A 16265-nucleotide genomic window follows, 5' to 3' on the forward strand; every position below is an offset into this window, starting at 1 on the left:
TTCATAAACTTTTAAGCAAGTCAGGACTTCATCTGCAAGGGACAAGGGCACAGAAGGAAGAGGAGGCTCTCCTGCATGGGATGGTGGGCAGCCACAGACCAGGACGAGAGGCGTCGGTGTGGAAACCTCCACGGCTTCCCCTGGCCTCAGCATACTTCCCTGCTGGCCTCATAAAAATACCAATGTTGGCAGGCTTTGGAATAAAACCTTATTTTTGTTTCTCAGAAACCTTGTTTGGCACAAAGAACAGTGGACTAGGATCAGCAGCTCCACCCTGCTGTGTTCCAGTTTCCTGTCCATCTTGAGAGGTAGGTGTGAAGATCAGACCAGGTGAGAGAGAGGAAGGGCTGTGTGCTTTGTAACCAGCAAATGGCATTAGTAGTGATCGTAGTAAGAAGGGCTTCATCTACTGATTTCTTGCTAGGTGGAAGCTCTGTGCTATGGCCCTAAATTATGGTCTAACTTCATCAAAAACCCATGACATGGGTACTATTATCATCTTCGTTTTATAGATGGGGAAAGTAAGACTCAATGAGACTCCTTCTATGGTCACACAGCCTGCCAGTTGCAGAATGGGGATTTAACTTCCAGCTGGCTTGATTCCACAGCCAGCTCTGATCTAGTCATTTTTTTTTCTTTCAAGTTCTAATCCTAGTGTGGAAATATACATCTATATTTATTTCTACATATCTATGTATCTATCTACTTAAATATACACATGTTGCAATCTTAAAAGACATAATGCATTATCTAAGATTAAATAACTGCATTTTTTTTTTTAATGCCTAGTGTTGTGGAACTTTCTGCTTGTTCTCCAAGCTTCCTGACATTTACGTCACTGAACTTAGAATAACGGCAACAGTAACAACAATCACAGATAATAGTAAGAGCTAGTGTATTTGTACTGCATTCTACGTGCTAGGCATTGTCCCAAGGCAAGGGCTTTCCATTTATAACTTGCACTAACGTTATGAGGTAATTACTATTATTATCCCCATTTTATAGATGAGGAAACCAAAGTCTAGAGAGGGGGGGAGTCACTTGCCCAAGGTCACACATTTTGCAGAGGGGGGAAGATTATAGAAGGGGATTGCTGGAAGGATAGAGAGTGAGTCTGTGTGTTGCTACTGAGCCCACGGTCAGTTCAGGTTTGTGGGGAAACTTTAAGAGACTGGTTTTCAAACTGTGGTCCCTTGGCCAACAGTGTGGGCATCCCCAGGGAACCGGCTAGAATCACAAGTTCTCCAATAGCACCCCAGGCCCGCTGCCTCAGAAACTCTGCAGTGGGGCCCCACAGTCTGGCGTGGGCTACAGCTTGAGAACCATGTGTTGAGAAATGACCCAGGATGAGGGTATACACCAAGCAAAAGGGCACACAGCCCACAGACGCAGGGATCCTGGCTGAGGAACAGGAGGAAGCTCTGGAAGTGCCACTTACTTTTGTCACACCGAGGTCCATATTTATTGGGATCAGAGCAGAACTGACACTGGGAGCCTTGGAAGCCATCTTGGCAAATGCACGTCCCATTGCCATCGAGGCCATCTGCACACTGCAAGCAATGAGGACAATGAGGTCAATGAGGGCATGAGGACAATGTTCCACCGTAAAGAAGTCCCAGATGCCTTTGTGTCATGGCCTGACTTCTTTGAAGTCAGATTCTCTCTGCTAGACATGGCTCTTTGGGACTCCTCGTGGAAAGTGGAGTCATGTTGGTAACAGGTAGGATGCTAAAACAGGGACAAGCTTAGGGTCCTGAGTCGGGATTTCGAACCTGAAGGGAAGTCATTCAAGGAGGAAGGGTGTCACCATGGTGAACTGGAAAGCTGCAAACAATGCTTGCGGGATGGTGTGATCGGCCACCGACCTTCAGAATGAAGGCTGGACATTCTCTCCAGAGTCTCGCTCGCTCAGCTTCCTGACCTCAGACAACAGCGTTTCCCCCTGCAGTGTAAGACTTCTTGTCTTCCACCTCCCCATTTCAGCTGTTTCAAGGTTGGCTTTGCAAGGATCGCTGTGCACCAGAGTGGGGCATGGGCGACTTCCTGCCACGGGCTGTGGTAGCTAATTCGTACCCGCTTTGCCCTGGTCTTGCCTCACCTCAACCCATTTGTGGTTGCAGTTTTTCCTTCCCCTTGAGAGGGGCATATTTTAGATGTGGGTTTCTTAAATGCACAGATCTATAATTTCCCATGTTAAACACTGCTACTTTTACCTTTGTTTGTTTAGCTTTGGCCTCCAAGCTAGAGGAGTCAAGTTTGGGCCTTTACATTTTACTAGGTTTTGGAGGTGGGTTAATAAAAAGCAGATCACTGGGCAGTGCTTTTTTTTTTTTTTAAGTATCACAGAATCTTCATCCTGAAAGAAATCTTGGAGATCAATGCAGGGGACTCTGTTTTCCTCTCATAGGAGGAAAGTGGGGTCAGAGGGAGCCTCATTGAATTATCCAAGGTCAAGTGGTCAGCAGCAGGAAAGCAGATATCGGAACACTCCCGGACTCCCCCCTCCCCACCCCTGGCCCCAATTCCTTCTGCTACAGATACCTTCTGTTCTTTTAGCAACTGAGCTGTTTCTTTCTTTCTTTCTTTTTTTTAAAAATATTTTATTTATTTATTTGTCAGAGAGAGAGAGAGAGCGCACAAGCAGGGGGAGGGGCAGGTAGAGGGAGAAGCAGGCTCCCTGCTGAGCAAGGATCCCGATGTGGGACTCGGTCCCAGGACCCTGGGATCACGATCTGAGCTGAAGGCAGACGCTTAACCGACTGAGCCACCCAGGTGTCCCGCAACTGATCTGTTTCTTTTACTTTCTGGGAATAGTGACTGGCACTGTAACACTTCTTGGTTTAGTGGTTTTAAAAATTGCTTTTCCACTTGACTTAGGACAGGTCAAGCTCAGTACTCATGAAACAGTTTGTATCACCTGGCCATTCCCCGAGCACGGATTCGAGAAGCCTCCAGGACACTGGTTGCAGTCAGGCCCGTAGAAACCTTTGCAGCACTTTGGTATCTGAGAACAAAACGCGTGTTGCCTTTTGTGCCAATTCCTCAAAGGAAATACATTTTAATCTCCGTTATTGTAATAAACAGCATTAGCTCCCCGTTATGGGCTCGACTTCATCTGCAGATGATGGCACGGCTGGTGCTCAGCCATCTGCTCACCACACGTGTACCGAGCGCCAACCACGGGTGCCAAGCCGGCTCTGGCACCGCGAGAACAAGACACGAAGGCTTGCGCTCATGGAGCCCACCCTCTGTGTCGTCGGGAAGAGACTGTCAAGGATGGTAAGAGACAGGTTGGACACGCGGCAGTGGCCGGTCCATGGTGGGGTGGAGGGGGAGCATCAAGAGGGTGGGCTCTCTGTTAAGAGCCAGAGGGAACCACAGGAGGGATGGATGCAGGGAAGGGGGCGACCCGGACCCCACAGAGGGGGTTCACTCTGCCATTCCCCTGCAGGAAGACATAGCCAAGGCCCCACCGGCACCCTGTCACCTCACAGATGCTGAGGCCCCAGAGTGTGGCCCCGGAGCTCGGCCCTGCCAGCCTCACCTGAATGGTGGCATTGCAGTATCGGGCACAGCCACTCTTCAGGCTCCTTATTCTGCCAGTGTAGACACATCTGTGTGTGAAGAGTGTCTGGAAGAAAGCCAATGGGAAAAATGCGTTGAGTCTGCATTTTGAGGTCCTCTGGGCATTGCTCGGCTTCGTACACTCGACAACCTACTTCCGTTTCCCTTTGACATCAGGCAAGAGCACCAGAACACTCCGGCTCACGTGGCTCTCTGTCAGAGCTTCGTCACCTTCTTTCCTTGTTGGTAGAACACAGGCTGGGATTGGCACAAGTCAGGGCACATTTATCTTTACCTCCCCTCTCTTGCCATAGCAGACTTTGCTGGTTGACTGGGGAACACTCTCCTGTTCATCCTCGATGTGACTTAGCCTCCTCTTCCAATCAATAGCCATCCCCAAGCTCCTTCTACATAGAAAATTTTGGAGACAGTAGAGAGTCTCTCTCTAGTTTGTAGACAGATCCACCAAACAAATTAGTGATGGTCAGAGCTTTTCTCATAGGAGTTGTGTGTATATATATGTGCACGGAGGAAAGACTTAAGTGCAACTTTCCATTCTCTAACCCCTGGTGCCCGATCATAATTATTTAGAGCTGCCATTTATCAAGAGCCCACTAGGGTCAGATGCACTGCACATATAGGGTCATCAATCTTCAACTCCTTCCCTCTTTTGTAGATGAGGGAACTGAGGCCCTGACAGGTAAATCATTTTTTCTAAAGAGCACCGCTAGTAAGGGGCAGGTCCAGAGAATGGGTCTTACCACATACTAACTTTAGGATATCAGAGGCAAGTCATGTAGTCTCTGTGGGCCTCAACTGCCTCATCTGTGAAATGGGACAATAATGCTGATCTCAAGTTTTATCCTAAGCATTCTGTCCCTGGCTCAAGTTTTATGTTAGGTAAATGTTGATGTGGAGGCACCCCTTCATCTTAGGCTCTTGCTCAAGAAGGTAGTGTTGAGAACTTCATGGGCTGTAAAATCCTAAAATCTGAGCTCTATAAAGGAATTCTGCAGTCATTGAGGAAGGAATGTTCAGTCCCCTTATCAGCTCTCAGGATAATTAAGTAAGTATAGATCATGGGAGCCTGGGATGGGAAGTTTTGGGGCTTTTTTGGTTCTAACCCATGTATCTAATTCCACCTTCTTTCTTTCTTTCTCTTCTTTACTTGGGCTGTAGTGATGGAGGATCATGGTTCTGCCACGTATTAGCTGTGTGACCTTGTATGAAGCGTTTTATGTTTCCTTACCTTCGTTCCCAGATCACAAGATGGCTATGACGGTAATATACCTACCTCGTAGGTTTGCTATATAAAGCATTTAGAACAATGTCTTGCACACAGCAATCGTTCTGATGCTAGTCAACATGATTTCCTCTCTTTTCCTCCCTCTCCGTATTCCCTGGTTGACGGCATCCTGTAGGACTCAGGGGTGATGTCTTGACTGAGCAAAATAACTATCTGCACACCTGCCCTTATTTAATGTTCATGTTTTGCTTTATTAAATGCTTCTCAGTTGGATTGTGTTAAAGAGCTTATCTCCTTCCTTAGTGACCTATTCTAGTGTTGAATGATACTTCTCGTTGGGATGCTCTTTTTTTTTTTTTTTTTAAAGATTTTATTTATTTATTTGACAGAGACCGAGACAGCGAGAGCGGGAACACAAGCAAGGGGAGTGGGAGAGGGAGAAGCAGGCTTCCCGCTGAGCAGGAAGCCCGATGCAGGGCTCGATTCCAGGACTCTGGGATCATGACCTGAGCTGAAGGCAGCCGCTTAACGACTGAGCCACGCAGGAGCCCCGGGAGGCTCTTTTTTTAGGACAAAATTATAAGCAGAGATTTCTAACATCAATTTTACCTTGGAGCATTTTGCTTTTGTCACTCATAGAGCACTTGGCATATGAATTCTGGGTTGTTGCAGAACGATCTGTTTTCCCTGTTAGACTACATCTTCTCAACACAAAAACGAAAACGAAACAAAACTACATCTCATTCATCTTTAGGCCGTGGGAACCAGCTCTCAATAGATGTGAGCAGAATTCAGCCGAACTTGAAGAGGGTTTAATGGTCCTAATGTCATTCTCTTGATAGGCCTTGTTTTCTATCTCTGCTTGGGAAAAGCAAGCAGAAGTAAAGTGTGGCAGGATACGCCAGCCCCAAATGGGCCACTTGGCCTAAGGATTGTTCTGAGCTCAAGGCACCCTTGAAAAACAGCAGATACTTCTCCCTCTGACTCTCCTCCCTCTCATGCTCTCTGTCTCTCTCTCTCTCAAATAAATAAATAAAATCTTAAAAAAAAAAGAAAAAGAAAAAGAAAAACAGCAGATAGAAAAGGGACACTCTGACTTCCCCCCGTTTCCTTCTGAAAACAAGAGATAAAACTCCCCTGTGAAAGATGCCCTCCCTGTACCAGGACAAAAGAGACCTCTTGTCACTAGAGACAAGAAGCTAAGCAGAGAAAAAGCTGCACAAATGGACCTTGTTAAAATAACTCTGAATTGCCTCTAGCCTCCCTGTACATTTGAGTGACTTTCCCACAATTGCCTCCTTTTATTTAACCTACCACATGAACATTTGGGTTTTGCCATTTCTTTGGGTCTTCGCTTTCTTATGGGCTCTCCCGTGTACACATAAAATCTGTGAACTTTTCTCTTGTGAATCTGTCTAATGTTCATTTAATTCTCAGGCCCAGCCGGAGACCTTAAGATGGTGAAGGCAAAGCTTTGACTCCCCTACACAAACTTAAGAGGGTGAAGTAGAGAAAGAATGAAACTTTACTGAATAGCCACTTGATTTATGTATTGTACGTGGGTTTTTAATCTCTGCTAATCCTCTTATTATTATTACTTACAGACAAAAAAATTTAGTGTAAGAAGGTTAAGCAATGCACCTAGGGTTAATGAGCAAGGATTCAAATGCAGCTCTGTCTACCCTCCCCCATACAGTGGGCTTTCTACCCTCCCCCACATAGTAGGCTAAGAGCCAATCTGACGTTACCCCAGTTGGAATTAATATCTTTTAAGAAGAAAGGTAGAAAAGATGAGAAGCAACACCAGTGGGGTCACTTGGGTGATGTGTGGTTTCATGAAGCCATCACACTTACTGTGGGCTCAGAGTTAGCAGGACATTTGCTCCAATACACCAGAGAACAGCTCACACAGGTGCCCTGGAAGGAAAGACAAGGATCAGTATGGGCATCCCTGTAAAAGGGAGCAGGGGACCACCCTACCTGGCCTCATGCTTCCTTCCTCCAGGGGACCACTCCTGGCCTCCCTCTCCACTCCCTACTGGTGCCTCCCTGGAGAGAAGAAGGGAGGTCAGTGCCCATGCCAGAGGGTTTGGGGGCTGGAACTGAGCTTGCTCAGAGCAGCTGCCTCCTCTCCTTCGTTCAGGGTCAGATCGACTGTCCATCGGCCTGAGGTTTCTGATTGGCTCTCTGCCATGTAGAGGCACCTGTCCCTGAGGAAGCAGTGCAGATTTTCCACCTGTGCTGGAGACGGAGCATTAGCACTGGGCACAGGCTTGTTCTCCAATTAGCCTAGCAGCAGCAAAGCTGAGCATGGAATCTCCGCCTTTCAGTCTCTGCCCGCCCCCCCCAACCTTGGGCTTCTTGTTTCATTTGAATTCAGGAGGAAGGAGAGGGGTGAGTGCTTCCAAATCTTTCCAGATCAATTTTCTGACCTCTTTTGGGCTCTGTGCTCCAGCAGGTAGACCTTGAAGAATGGTCTCTCAGCCTCCCCTGCCAGTGTCTTAATGGTCTTGGCCAATGCGAGACGCCAGCAGGATGCTGGTGGGTAGGAGGAGGGCAAGATAGAGGTATTTCTTCCCTACATCTCTGCTGGGCACCATCACTATAGCTCCTGATGGATGTCACTTCTTCCATCCTTCCAGCTCTCACTGGGTTCTGTACCTCCTAGCCCTCCCTTCCTCACCTCTTTGGTCCTGGATGGTAAAGATTTCCTGCCATTCCTTCTCCTTGGATGCCCCAGCATAACTCGGTTGTCTCCTTAGCCCTGCCCACCCCTCTGTAGTAGCTTCTTCATTAAAGACTCTTCATTTGAACCATTGGGGTAACTTCTGTTTCCTGTAGGGACCCTAACTAGTACAGAGAATTATTAATTAAACCTCTAAAATCCAAACATACAAGACAAGGCAGCTATGGGTTAAGGCTGGTGCAAATTGAGACTTCTAGACAGTCCCACCTGCCCTCACTCTGTGCTAGCCTAAATACTTTGCAGAGAATGCATTTGTACTTTTTTAAAAAAGATTTTATTTATTTTTCTGAGACAGTGAGACAGAGCAAGAGAGAGCACAAATGGTGGGGAGGGAGAGAGGGAGAGAGAGAAACAGACTCCCCACTGAGTGGGGAGCCCAACGCAGAGCTCGATCCCAGGACCCTAAGATCATGACCTGAGCTGAAGGCAGATGCTTAACTGACTGAGCCACCCAGGTGTCCCAGCATCTGTACTTTTAACAGACCTAACAAAAACTATCCTGAATCATGTAGAGCAGATAGATTTGACTTTAAACCCAGAGAAAATAATAAAAGAAGACTCTATCTTAAGGCAGGTGTTGGGAAGCTCTTTTCTCTATTAAACCAAAATCCTTTGGGCTGTGGCCCAAACCCACATCTAGATTCTTTCCTTTGAGAATTTGGAGAACAAGCTTTTGAGCAACCTGGAACAGAGCAACCCTGCAACAGGCAGGCAGTTAGGGCTGCCCTTGTCCCTCCATAGACTTCTTTTCTTGACCTTGAATGGCAGCTGCTTGGGATGGGGAAGCTCTAAAGTCAATAATTAGACTCCTATTGAGTCTTTTTGGCAGAGGCCCTATTTTCCAAAAATCTTTCACCTTTGGAATAGGAGATGAGGCTATTCTCGTCTGGCCTGTTCTGATCTTCACCCCAGCCCAAACCAGGTGATGTACCTGCCCAAACTTTTTTTTTTCAAAGAATGAACCAAACAAAAATCACTGGTAGAGACTGGCTGGGAAAGTGACTAGGTTTCAGCCTCTCTTAAAAAGGGGTGCTCAGAATGGAATCAAATCCCCCAGATGGTATATGACTGGCATGGAGAACAGGCACCTGCACAATATCCTAAAACATATCAGAAGAACCAGCCACAGCCCTGTACCAGGTGACCAACCAGCTATTTCCAGCCTTCATGATAAGAAGAGGGATCAATAAATAAAACCTATAAAATGAAACCATTATTCCTTGCTCAATGCCCATATTCCAAGGATATTCCAATCATTGAAGTATTATTGCAGTGTCCTGAAAAGAAAGACCCAGACTGGTTACTGCGCTAACTTTGGGGGTATGGTTTCCATGGGAACTGAAAGATCACATGTACAGTAGTGTTGAAATTTGGGGTGCTTTGAATAAAATCAGCTCAGCCAAGGTTGCTGTTGCTATGGAAACAGGAAAGGCCATTAGAAGGTACACAAGCTCATAGGCAAACAGAAAGTTTGGTATTTGAAAAGAAATACAGAAAGAGGGTTGACTGGCGAGGCCAGAGCACCCACCTGAGAAGAAATTCTTTTTTAAGTTTCTTAGAGTAAAGCTATGGGCTTGGAGCAAGGTGGTCCCAGGGGACACAGGCAGGGACTGATCCCACTTCTTCCGGTGTAGTGGGCTGAATAGTGTTCCCCACCAAATTCGTGCTCCCTTGAGTAAGCCTTTGCAAATGTAATTAGTTAAGATGAGGTCATACTAGATTGGGGGGGTTCTGAATCTAATGGCTGGTATCCTTAACAGAAGTGAGGGGACCCACACAGTGACTAGAGTGGGAAGAAAGCCACGTAAAGACAGAGGCAGAAATTGGAATAATGCAGCTGAGGAATGCCAAGGATTGCCGGGAGGCATCAGAAGCTGGAAGAGGCGAGGAAGGATGCCCCCTCCCAGAGCCTTCAGAGGGAGCACCGCCCTGCTAATACCTTGATTTCAGACCCCTGGCCTCCAGAACTGTGAGAGAATACATTTCTGTTGCTTTAAGCCTCTTCCTTTGTGGTAATTTGTTACAGCTGCTCTGAAAAGCCAATAGATCTGGGAGGCGTCGATCATGGTTATGAGCTAGGACCTCAGGCCTGTCTGCCTCTTCGTGGAGACAGAAACCTGTCTGGAATGAGGCTCCTGGGGTGAGACTCTCCTTGCCAGCTTCCTCAGGAGCGTGAGAGGGAAGGCTGTTGTCTGCCCTGTGGGGCTGTTTGGGGCTCCTCTTTATCTTCCTAGCTTCCTTACCAGTCTCATCTCTCTCTTGCTTTCATCACATCGATGGGGCAGAATCGGCACGATGGACGGAGGAATGAGGACGCCAGTCAGGGTGTAGATACGGCCGTTTTTGGCAATGACCTCTGTCTCTTCCATGGCCACATCATTTGCCAGAATCTGTCCCTGGAAGGAAGCAGGGACATCTTTCATTCTGTCCTGCAGGACACCAGCCGTCCCCAGGCAGACCTGGGTGTGTGGCCTCCTGTCAGATGGTTGTTACGAGAAGGGCCTAGCTGACAGGAAAAGATGGATTTTTTTTTTAAAGGCTGATTTATTTATTTTAGAGAGAGAGAGAGAGCACAAGGTGAGGGGACAGAAGGAGAGAAAATGGCAAGCAGGCTCCACGCTCAGCGGGGAATATGACGTGGGGCTTGGTCTCCAGACCCTGAGATCATGACCTGAGCTGAAACCAAGAGTCAATCGTTTGACTGAGCCCCCGGGGCACCCCAGGGAAAGATGGATGTTAAATGAATTCTTGACAGACACCGGGCAAGGATGTCTCTGCAGAGATGGTCCTTGCAGGTGTGGGGCTGGGAAGGGGGATAACTATTCCAGCTCTATGATATATTTGCTAAGAGACTGTGGGTTAACCATTTTACCTCTCTGTTGGTGAAGCGAAGGTCCATTCATTCAGATACATTTATTGACCCTGTATTATGCTCTGCTTTAGGCGCTGGGGATACATCAGTAAAAAACCCAGACAAGTCCCTGTTTATGTTGTAGGGGAGGGAGTGGAATTGAATAGATTGGCAAAGAATTCTGACCTCCTTTCCCCCCAAATCTGCTCCACTTGTGGTATTAAAGGCAACTCCATCCTTCTGGTGGCCCAAGTCAGAAGCTCAGGAGACTTCTTTCTCTAATCCATCAGCAGATTCTCCTGGGGCTTCCTTCAAAATGCTATCAGAATGCAACCACTTCTTCCCATAGCCTTGCTACCACCCTGGTCTGAGTCACCATCATTCTTCTCTGGGTTATTACAGTCAGCTTCTAACTAGCCTCCCGGAATGGATGTCTGATCATGTCACTCCACGGCTCAAAATCCCCCATGGCTCCTCATCTCATTTAAAGTAGGAGTTCTTAGGCCATGCGTGACCTGACCCCACTTCTCCTTCTCCCTCCCACTGCCTTGACCTCTCCTACCTCTCTTCCTCCATTCCCTCTGTTCCAGCCACGATGACCTTGCTGTTCCTCAACCAGGTCAGGCATATGCTCCCTTCTTTGTGCCTTTCTTTGCTCCCTCTCTCTGGAATGCTCTTTCCCCCAGATATTCATGTTGCTTGCTTGTTTCTTCATTTCCTTCAGGCCTTTGCTCAGATGTTTTCTTCTTCATGAGGATTTCTTGGGCATTTTATTTAAAATGTCAGCTTTATCCTTGCTTTATATCCCCCTTCTTTGTTTGTTTGCCTTAGCACATACTACTTTCTAATATTTGCTGTGTTTTACTTATTTAATTTGTTTACTATCTTCCTATTTATTAGAATGAAAGTTGCATGCAACCAGGGACTTTTCTCTATTTGCTCATTGGTCTACATTTAAGACCCAGAATGGTGTCTGGCCCATAGTGGGCACTCAATAGATAAAGAAAAGATGCATCATCATTATCATCACCATCAAGAGTGAATCAACGGGAGATATAATCTGCATGCTGTCAGACTTTTGCTGATATTAGCCCAGGGAATTAGCTGAATAACACTGCCTTCACTGAGTTTCTTAAATAAGTCATGTTCCCTCCCACCACAGGGCCTTTGCACATGTTCTCCCTTCTGTCTGGAACTCTCCTCTACTCATCTCTGCTGCAATTCCCTGTACTCATCCTTTGAAACTTGTCTAAAGCATCGCTTCCTCACTGAGGACCTCTAGAATGCCCAGCCTCCTCTTATTGTAAACTCTCATTATAATTATAATTGCACTTATTATAATTGTAATGAAATAATTAGCTGGTCATTAATTAGCTGCTCGAAGTCTGTTTTCTTTGCTAGAATGTAAGCCGGTCTTCTTCATTGCTTTATCCTGAGCATCTAGTTCAGAGTCTCACACCCGCAGCTGCTCAGCAAATAAATGAGATCATGAAATGCAAGAAATAACACATGAAGGAAGTAATCATCAAGATCGTAAGCCTGGGAGTTAGGGTATAGGTAGGATAACCTGGTGAACAATCATAAGCAGAGCAAAAATGCATGTGAGTCACAACAGCAGCAGTAGAATTTTTTCACCTACGTTGTTGGTTGTGTTGAACTGTATGATCTGGTTGGCCAGGCTCCTAATGTGTGGGATCACAATGAGAGAAGCCACTTCCAGCTGCAAAGAGAAGAGAACAGCACAGACATTTTTGAGCAATGCCTAGAGCCCTGCTTTTGTAAAGTTCTCACTGGAAAAAATAGCCTGGAAGTCTAGGAAATAAATAATGGGAGGTCTGATGTCATCAGTTTTGTGGCTTTGAGGGTTTCTTTGATAACAGGCTCATTATTCATTGCTTAGGGTATGCCCAGAGCTACAGATAAAGAACAATTGTCATGGATTTTCTAGCACTGTAATAATGGAATTTAAGATGAGGTCAGATATGTGGAAAGCAGGAAAAAATAGGGCAGGAAAGTGGGGCCAACCTGAGTCAATGGGACAATGTGGTATCTGACGAGTTCCAGAAGCTTCCGAGATCCCTGCAATGGAATAAAAATACTTCTTTAGTCATTGCAGAAAATACAACTTTCCCCCCTTTTGTGGGAACTTCCTCCAATGACTTTGGATGCATAATCAAGAAAAGTCAATGCCCATAATCTCTTCATTGGGAAGTGCAGGATGAGAAAAACCCCATCCTCAAGGAGCTGACATTCACCAAATTTCTCTTTTGTGGCAGGAACTGTTCTGAAAGCATTATATGCACATTTTATCTAATTTTCTTAAAAGCCTTGTGAGGGAGGGACCACTATTGGCTCATTTTATGTGTGATAACACCAAGTTTTAAAGACACCACCGAGGTCACAAAGCTAAGTTAGGATAATAAGCCTAAGAAGTTCTCAGTCACTCTGTTCCATTACTTCTCTGAATGTCTAAAGCTACATTCTGGAATTTCTAAGACAGCCTCAGTTGAGGATTCTGTTTCACTTTCCCCATAAATAAATGTCTGCTTGTCAGACCATGTGCTGGTTATTTAGGAATTTACACAATCCTTCTTAGGAATATCTGGGCAGGACACTCTCCCCTTCTGAGCCGCCATGGTCCATGGTCATCTCTCCTTCAAAGCCCTTTCCACGATTTCTCATGCTTCAGAAGCATAGTAGCGGTGGAGGAAAAAGAGAGTCTTGGGACTTCCAGTGGGATGAGCAGTCCCCGTAGGGGTGCCCTGGGGAGAGCGTACAGAGGTGAGGACCGCAGGGAACTACTCTCTGGGGACCAGTGGCCGTGGGGGTCTGCGATCTCCCAGCAGAATCAGAGCCGGGGGCTACAAGCTCAGAGCCCTTGAGTTCAGCTTTGTAAGTTGCACAGCCGTGGTTCCTCTGGCTTGGACGGGAGGAGGATCACAGATCAAGATCATAGTCACCTCCCAGAGGTTGACATTTTAGGGACATGTCCCAACAGCGAGAAGTCCCTGGTTGAAAGAGCCCAGATGAATCTGAGGCCCATGCGCCCAGGCTCCCCTCTGCACTCGTTCTGGGTCCCTAGGCCAAGGGAGTTTCCCCGAAGTAGAGTGACCCCTTATCCTGGCTTGTCTGGTACAACCCTGCTTTACGCCTTGCATGTTGGCAGCCCCATTCGCTCTCATGTATGCTGGTGTGGATGATACATCGTATGGCCACCATATCGAGAAACCCAAAGCAGTATGTGCAGGGCAGGGTTACCCGTAAGAATGTTGGGGTTGAAACCCAAGTAGCCAGCCCCGGCAGCGATGCTTTGTGTAGCCATGGCTTTGTTACCGCGTGAGTTCAGACTCTTAGATTCTGGCTCTGATCTTCCCCTTGCAGCGGCTTTCTGGTACCCGCGAGTGAGGACTTGCAGGCAGAAGCAATGAGATTACAGTGGGAGAACAGTTTTGACTCAGAACGAAGAGACTTGGAGTGTTTATATTCTCTGTGGGCTGAAAGATACTGCCTTTGAGAGCAAGGTGATTGAGAGCCAGGAGCAGTGAGTGGTGTGCTGGTAAATCAGTTCTGTGGGGAAACAGAGGAGCCAGATTTACAGAGCTGGCCAATTTCTGCCGTGTAAATGTTGCCACTGTAAGTTAATTTCGAGCTGCAAGGCAATCTCAGTGAGTGAAGCTGGGAACAGGTACACAATCTACTTGAGAGCCCAAGCCAGCCAGCCAGCTCCAGCCACAACTGGAAGGAGTCATGAAGGAAGAGAAAGACAAGAGATTTCTGAGCAAAGGTGCTTGACAGAAAAGCAGGGAGGTTGATATTTCTCTATTCTAATTAAAAGGTTTTGTCTTAATTTTAAGTGTAGCAGGTTAGGTGTCTGAGAACTCCTTTAATATTATTTTAAAAAAACTGGTATCAAATTAGAAGCTATGTACTCAACGAAGCCATATAATCTCAGGATTTTAATAATTTCCCAGGGGAGCAACATTACTTTTTAGCTTTAAAGTTAAGTATGAGAGCTATAACCACCTTTCTGCAATAGCTAGGTTTCAGAAAACTTATGTGTGAATTGTATTTTTAAAATAGCATCCTATCTTGAAGACACTGGGAAATCTAGCATTTTAAGTGGAAATCTGTAGCAAATCCTTTAATATGGTGAATGTTCATTTGCAGTGTAAGAGATTACCTTCAATCTCTTCAATCCGTATATTTTTTAATTCAAAGTTTTCTGAAGGCGAGATACCCTTGTAGATACCTGAAAGTGTTCTAGAAAGGTGTGTATCCATGTGCATCTCTAAACCATACATGCAACAAGATTCAGGGTTCCAAAAACAGCATGGCCTGGGTTAGAAAGTTGGTGCTTCCCCAAATGTCTATTTCTAGATCTCATGGAGGTGTTACTAAATCAAAATGCTTGGGGTATGGTTTGTGAAGCTGCCTACTTAACAAACTCCAAGGGTGATTCCTAAATATACTGAAGTTTAGGAATCACTACCCTAAAAGATCGGGACCCTCCATTTTGTATAATGAACCGATCTACCTGAGGTCATGGATAGTCTTGCCCCATTGGCAAGATGGCAGCATGATTTCAGGGCACTGGAGGAAAGCTCGTGGCCCTTCCTATAATTCCATCATTTGACATTCTAATGAACAAAATTCCATAATTAATTACCCTTTCCTTTGGTTTAAGGCTGTTATTTCTGGGAGAGGAAACACATTAAATGGTTTCAATCACTTATACTCTTATGTGAAGGAGTAAAAAAATCTCCTTTCTAGAAAAGAATGTGAAAGAATTGAAGGCCTTTATGGTATATAAGGAGAGATTATTATGAAGAAAGATGAAAGCAATAGAAAGGAATGCCTGGGGCATCTAAAAATAACATTTATTCCTTTTTCTTTTTTTTAAAGAAGGCTTCATGTCTAGCATGGAGCCCAACATGGGGCTTGAACTCACGACCCTGAGAGCAAGACCTGAACTGAGATCAAGAGTCAGACACTTAACTGACTGAGCCACCCAGGTGCCCCCCCAACATTTATTCCTTTTAAATTTAGCCTAGACCTGGCCCAGAATGGCCTAGTTTAGAGTTCATTTACAAGGTAGTTTTAGAAGTTGTAGGGAACTTAAAATACTGATTTCACTACTGAGAAATATTAGAAGAGCCAGGAAAAATCAAACCAATCATTTAGACCTGGGGTTGCAAATAGATTTTATTTCCTGTGCTCAGTCTGACTGGCTATTTGGAACTCTGTCTAGGAGACTGGAGCCACATCCATAGTTCCAGAGGACTGTGATTGATTAATGATGTCTGTATTGGTTGCGGGAGGGTAGGTGGTGATACATGTGTCACTTGTTGAACATCCCTAGTTTGGAAAAAGTCTGTATGGACTCACATCATGTCAATGATGTCATCAGAGTAAGTAGGATACCATACCTCTGGAGAAAGGAGGTAATCAAGAGTGCCGTCCTTCATATTGTTTAATGCTTCATTACTTGGAACGAAAATGGTGTATGGTCCACCAGCCCCATCTTCATCTAAGGCATGTCCCACATTGGTTTCCTGCATTTGAGCAATGAAATTTTATATCTGCAACCTATCTCTGACAAATCCTAGAAGTAATTCCTTAGCAAATATTTATAATTGATACCTCTGCTCATTATACAAAAGATTAGACATAAAACCATTTTCCAGAAATTCATGAAAAGTACATACCTCTAACAAAGATCTGAACTTGCTGTATCTTGGTTGTAGCATTGTCATTATGGTTTGCTAAAAATCATGAAAAGAAATAGGTGGTTTAAGATATAGACACCCCAACATTAAAAGGTCTGTGACAGAGTTTATGTGTAAATGTGGATAGAAAAG

At 45.6% G+C, this 16265-nt stretch overlaps 1 protein-coding gene across 1 annotated transcript in view; it reads right to left on the reverse strand.

Annotated features, from left to right (window-relative positions):
- Positions 1 to 16265, reverse strand: part of STAB2 (stabilin 2) — a 144915-nt gene that overhangs the window by 80458 nt on the left and 48192 nt on the right. The window contains exons 14-22 of the mRNA XM_064590721.1: positions 16113 to 16169; positions 15834 to 15959; positions 12433 to 12486; positions 12047 to 12127; positions 9800 to 9952; positions 6665 to 6727; positions 3545 to 3631; positions 2918 to 3004; positions 1439 to 1550 (exon numbers count right to left, since the gene is read on the reverse strand). Of these exons, the coding sequence (XP_064446791.1) occupies positions 1439 to 1550; positions 2918 to 3004; positions 3545 to 3631; positions 6665 to 6727; positions 9800 to 9952; positions 12047 to 12127; positions 12433 to 12486; positions 15834 to 15959; positions 16113 to 16169 (820 nt within the window). The remainder of the gene's footprint in view (positions 1 to 1438; positions 1551 to 2917; positions 3005 to 3544; positions 3632 to 6664; positions 6728 to 9799; positions 9953 to 12046; positions 12128 to 12432; positions 12487 to 15833; positions 15960 to 16112; positions 16170 to 16265) is intronic.

Source organism: Mirounga angustirostris, unplaced genomic scaffold, assembly GCF_029215605.1.
Source record: "Mirounga angustirostris isolate CCGP_5_RB_7025 unplaced genomic scaffold, mMirAng1.0.hap1 SCAF_5, whole genome shotgun sequence".
Lineage (NCBI taxonomy): Eukaryota > Metazoa > Chordata > Mammalia > Carnivora > Phocidae > Mirounga > Mirounga angustirostris.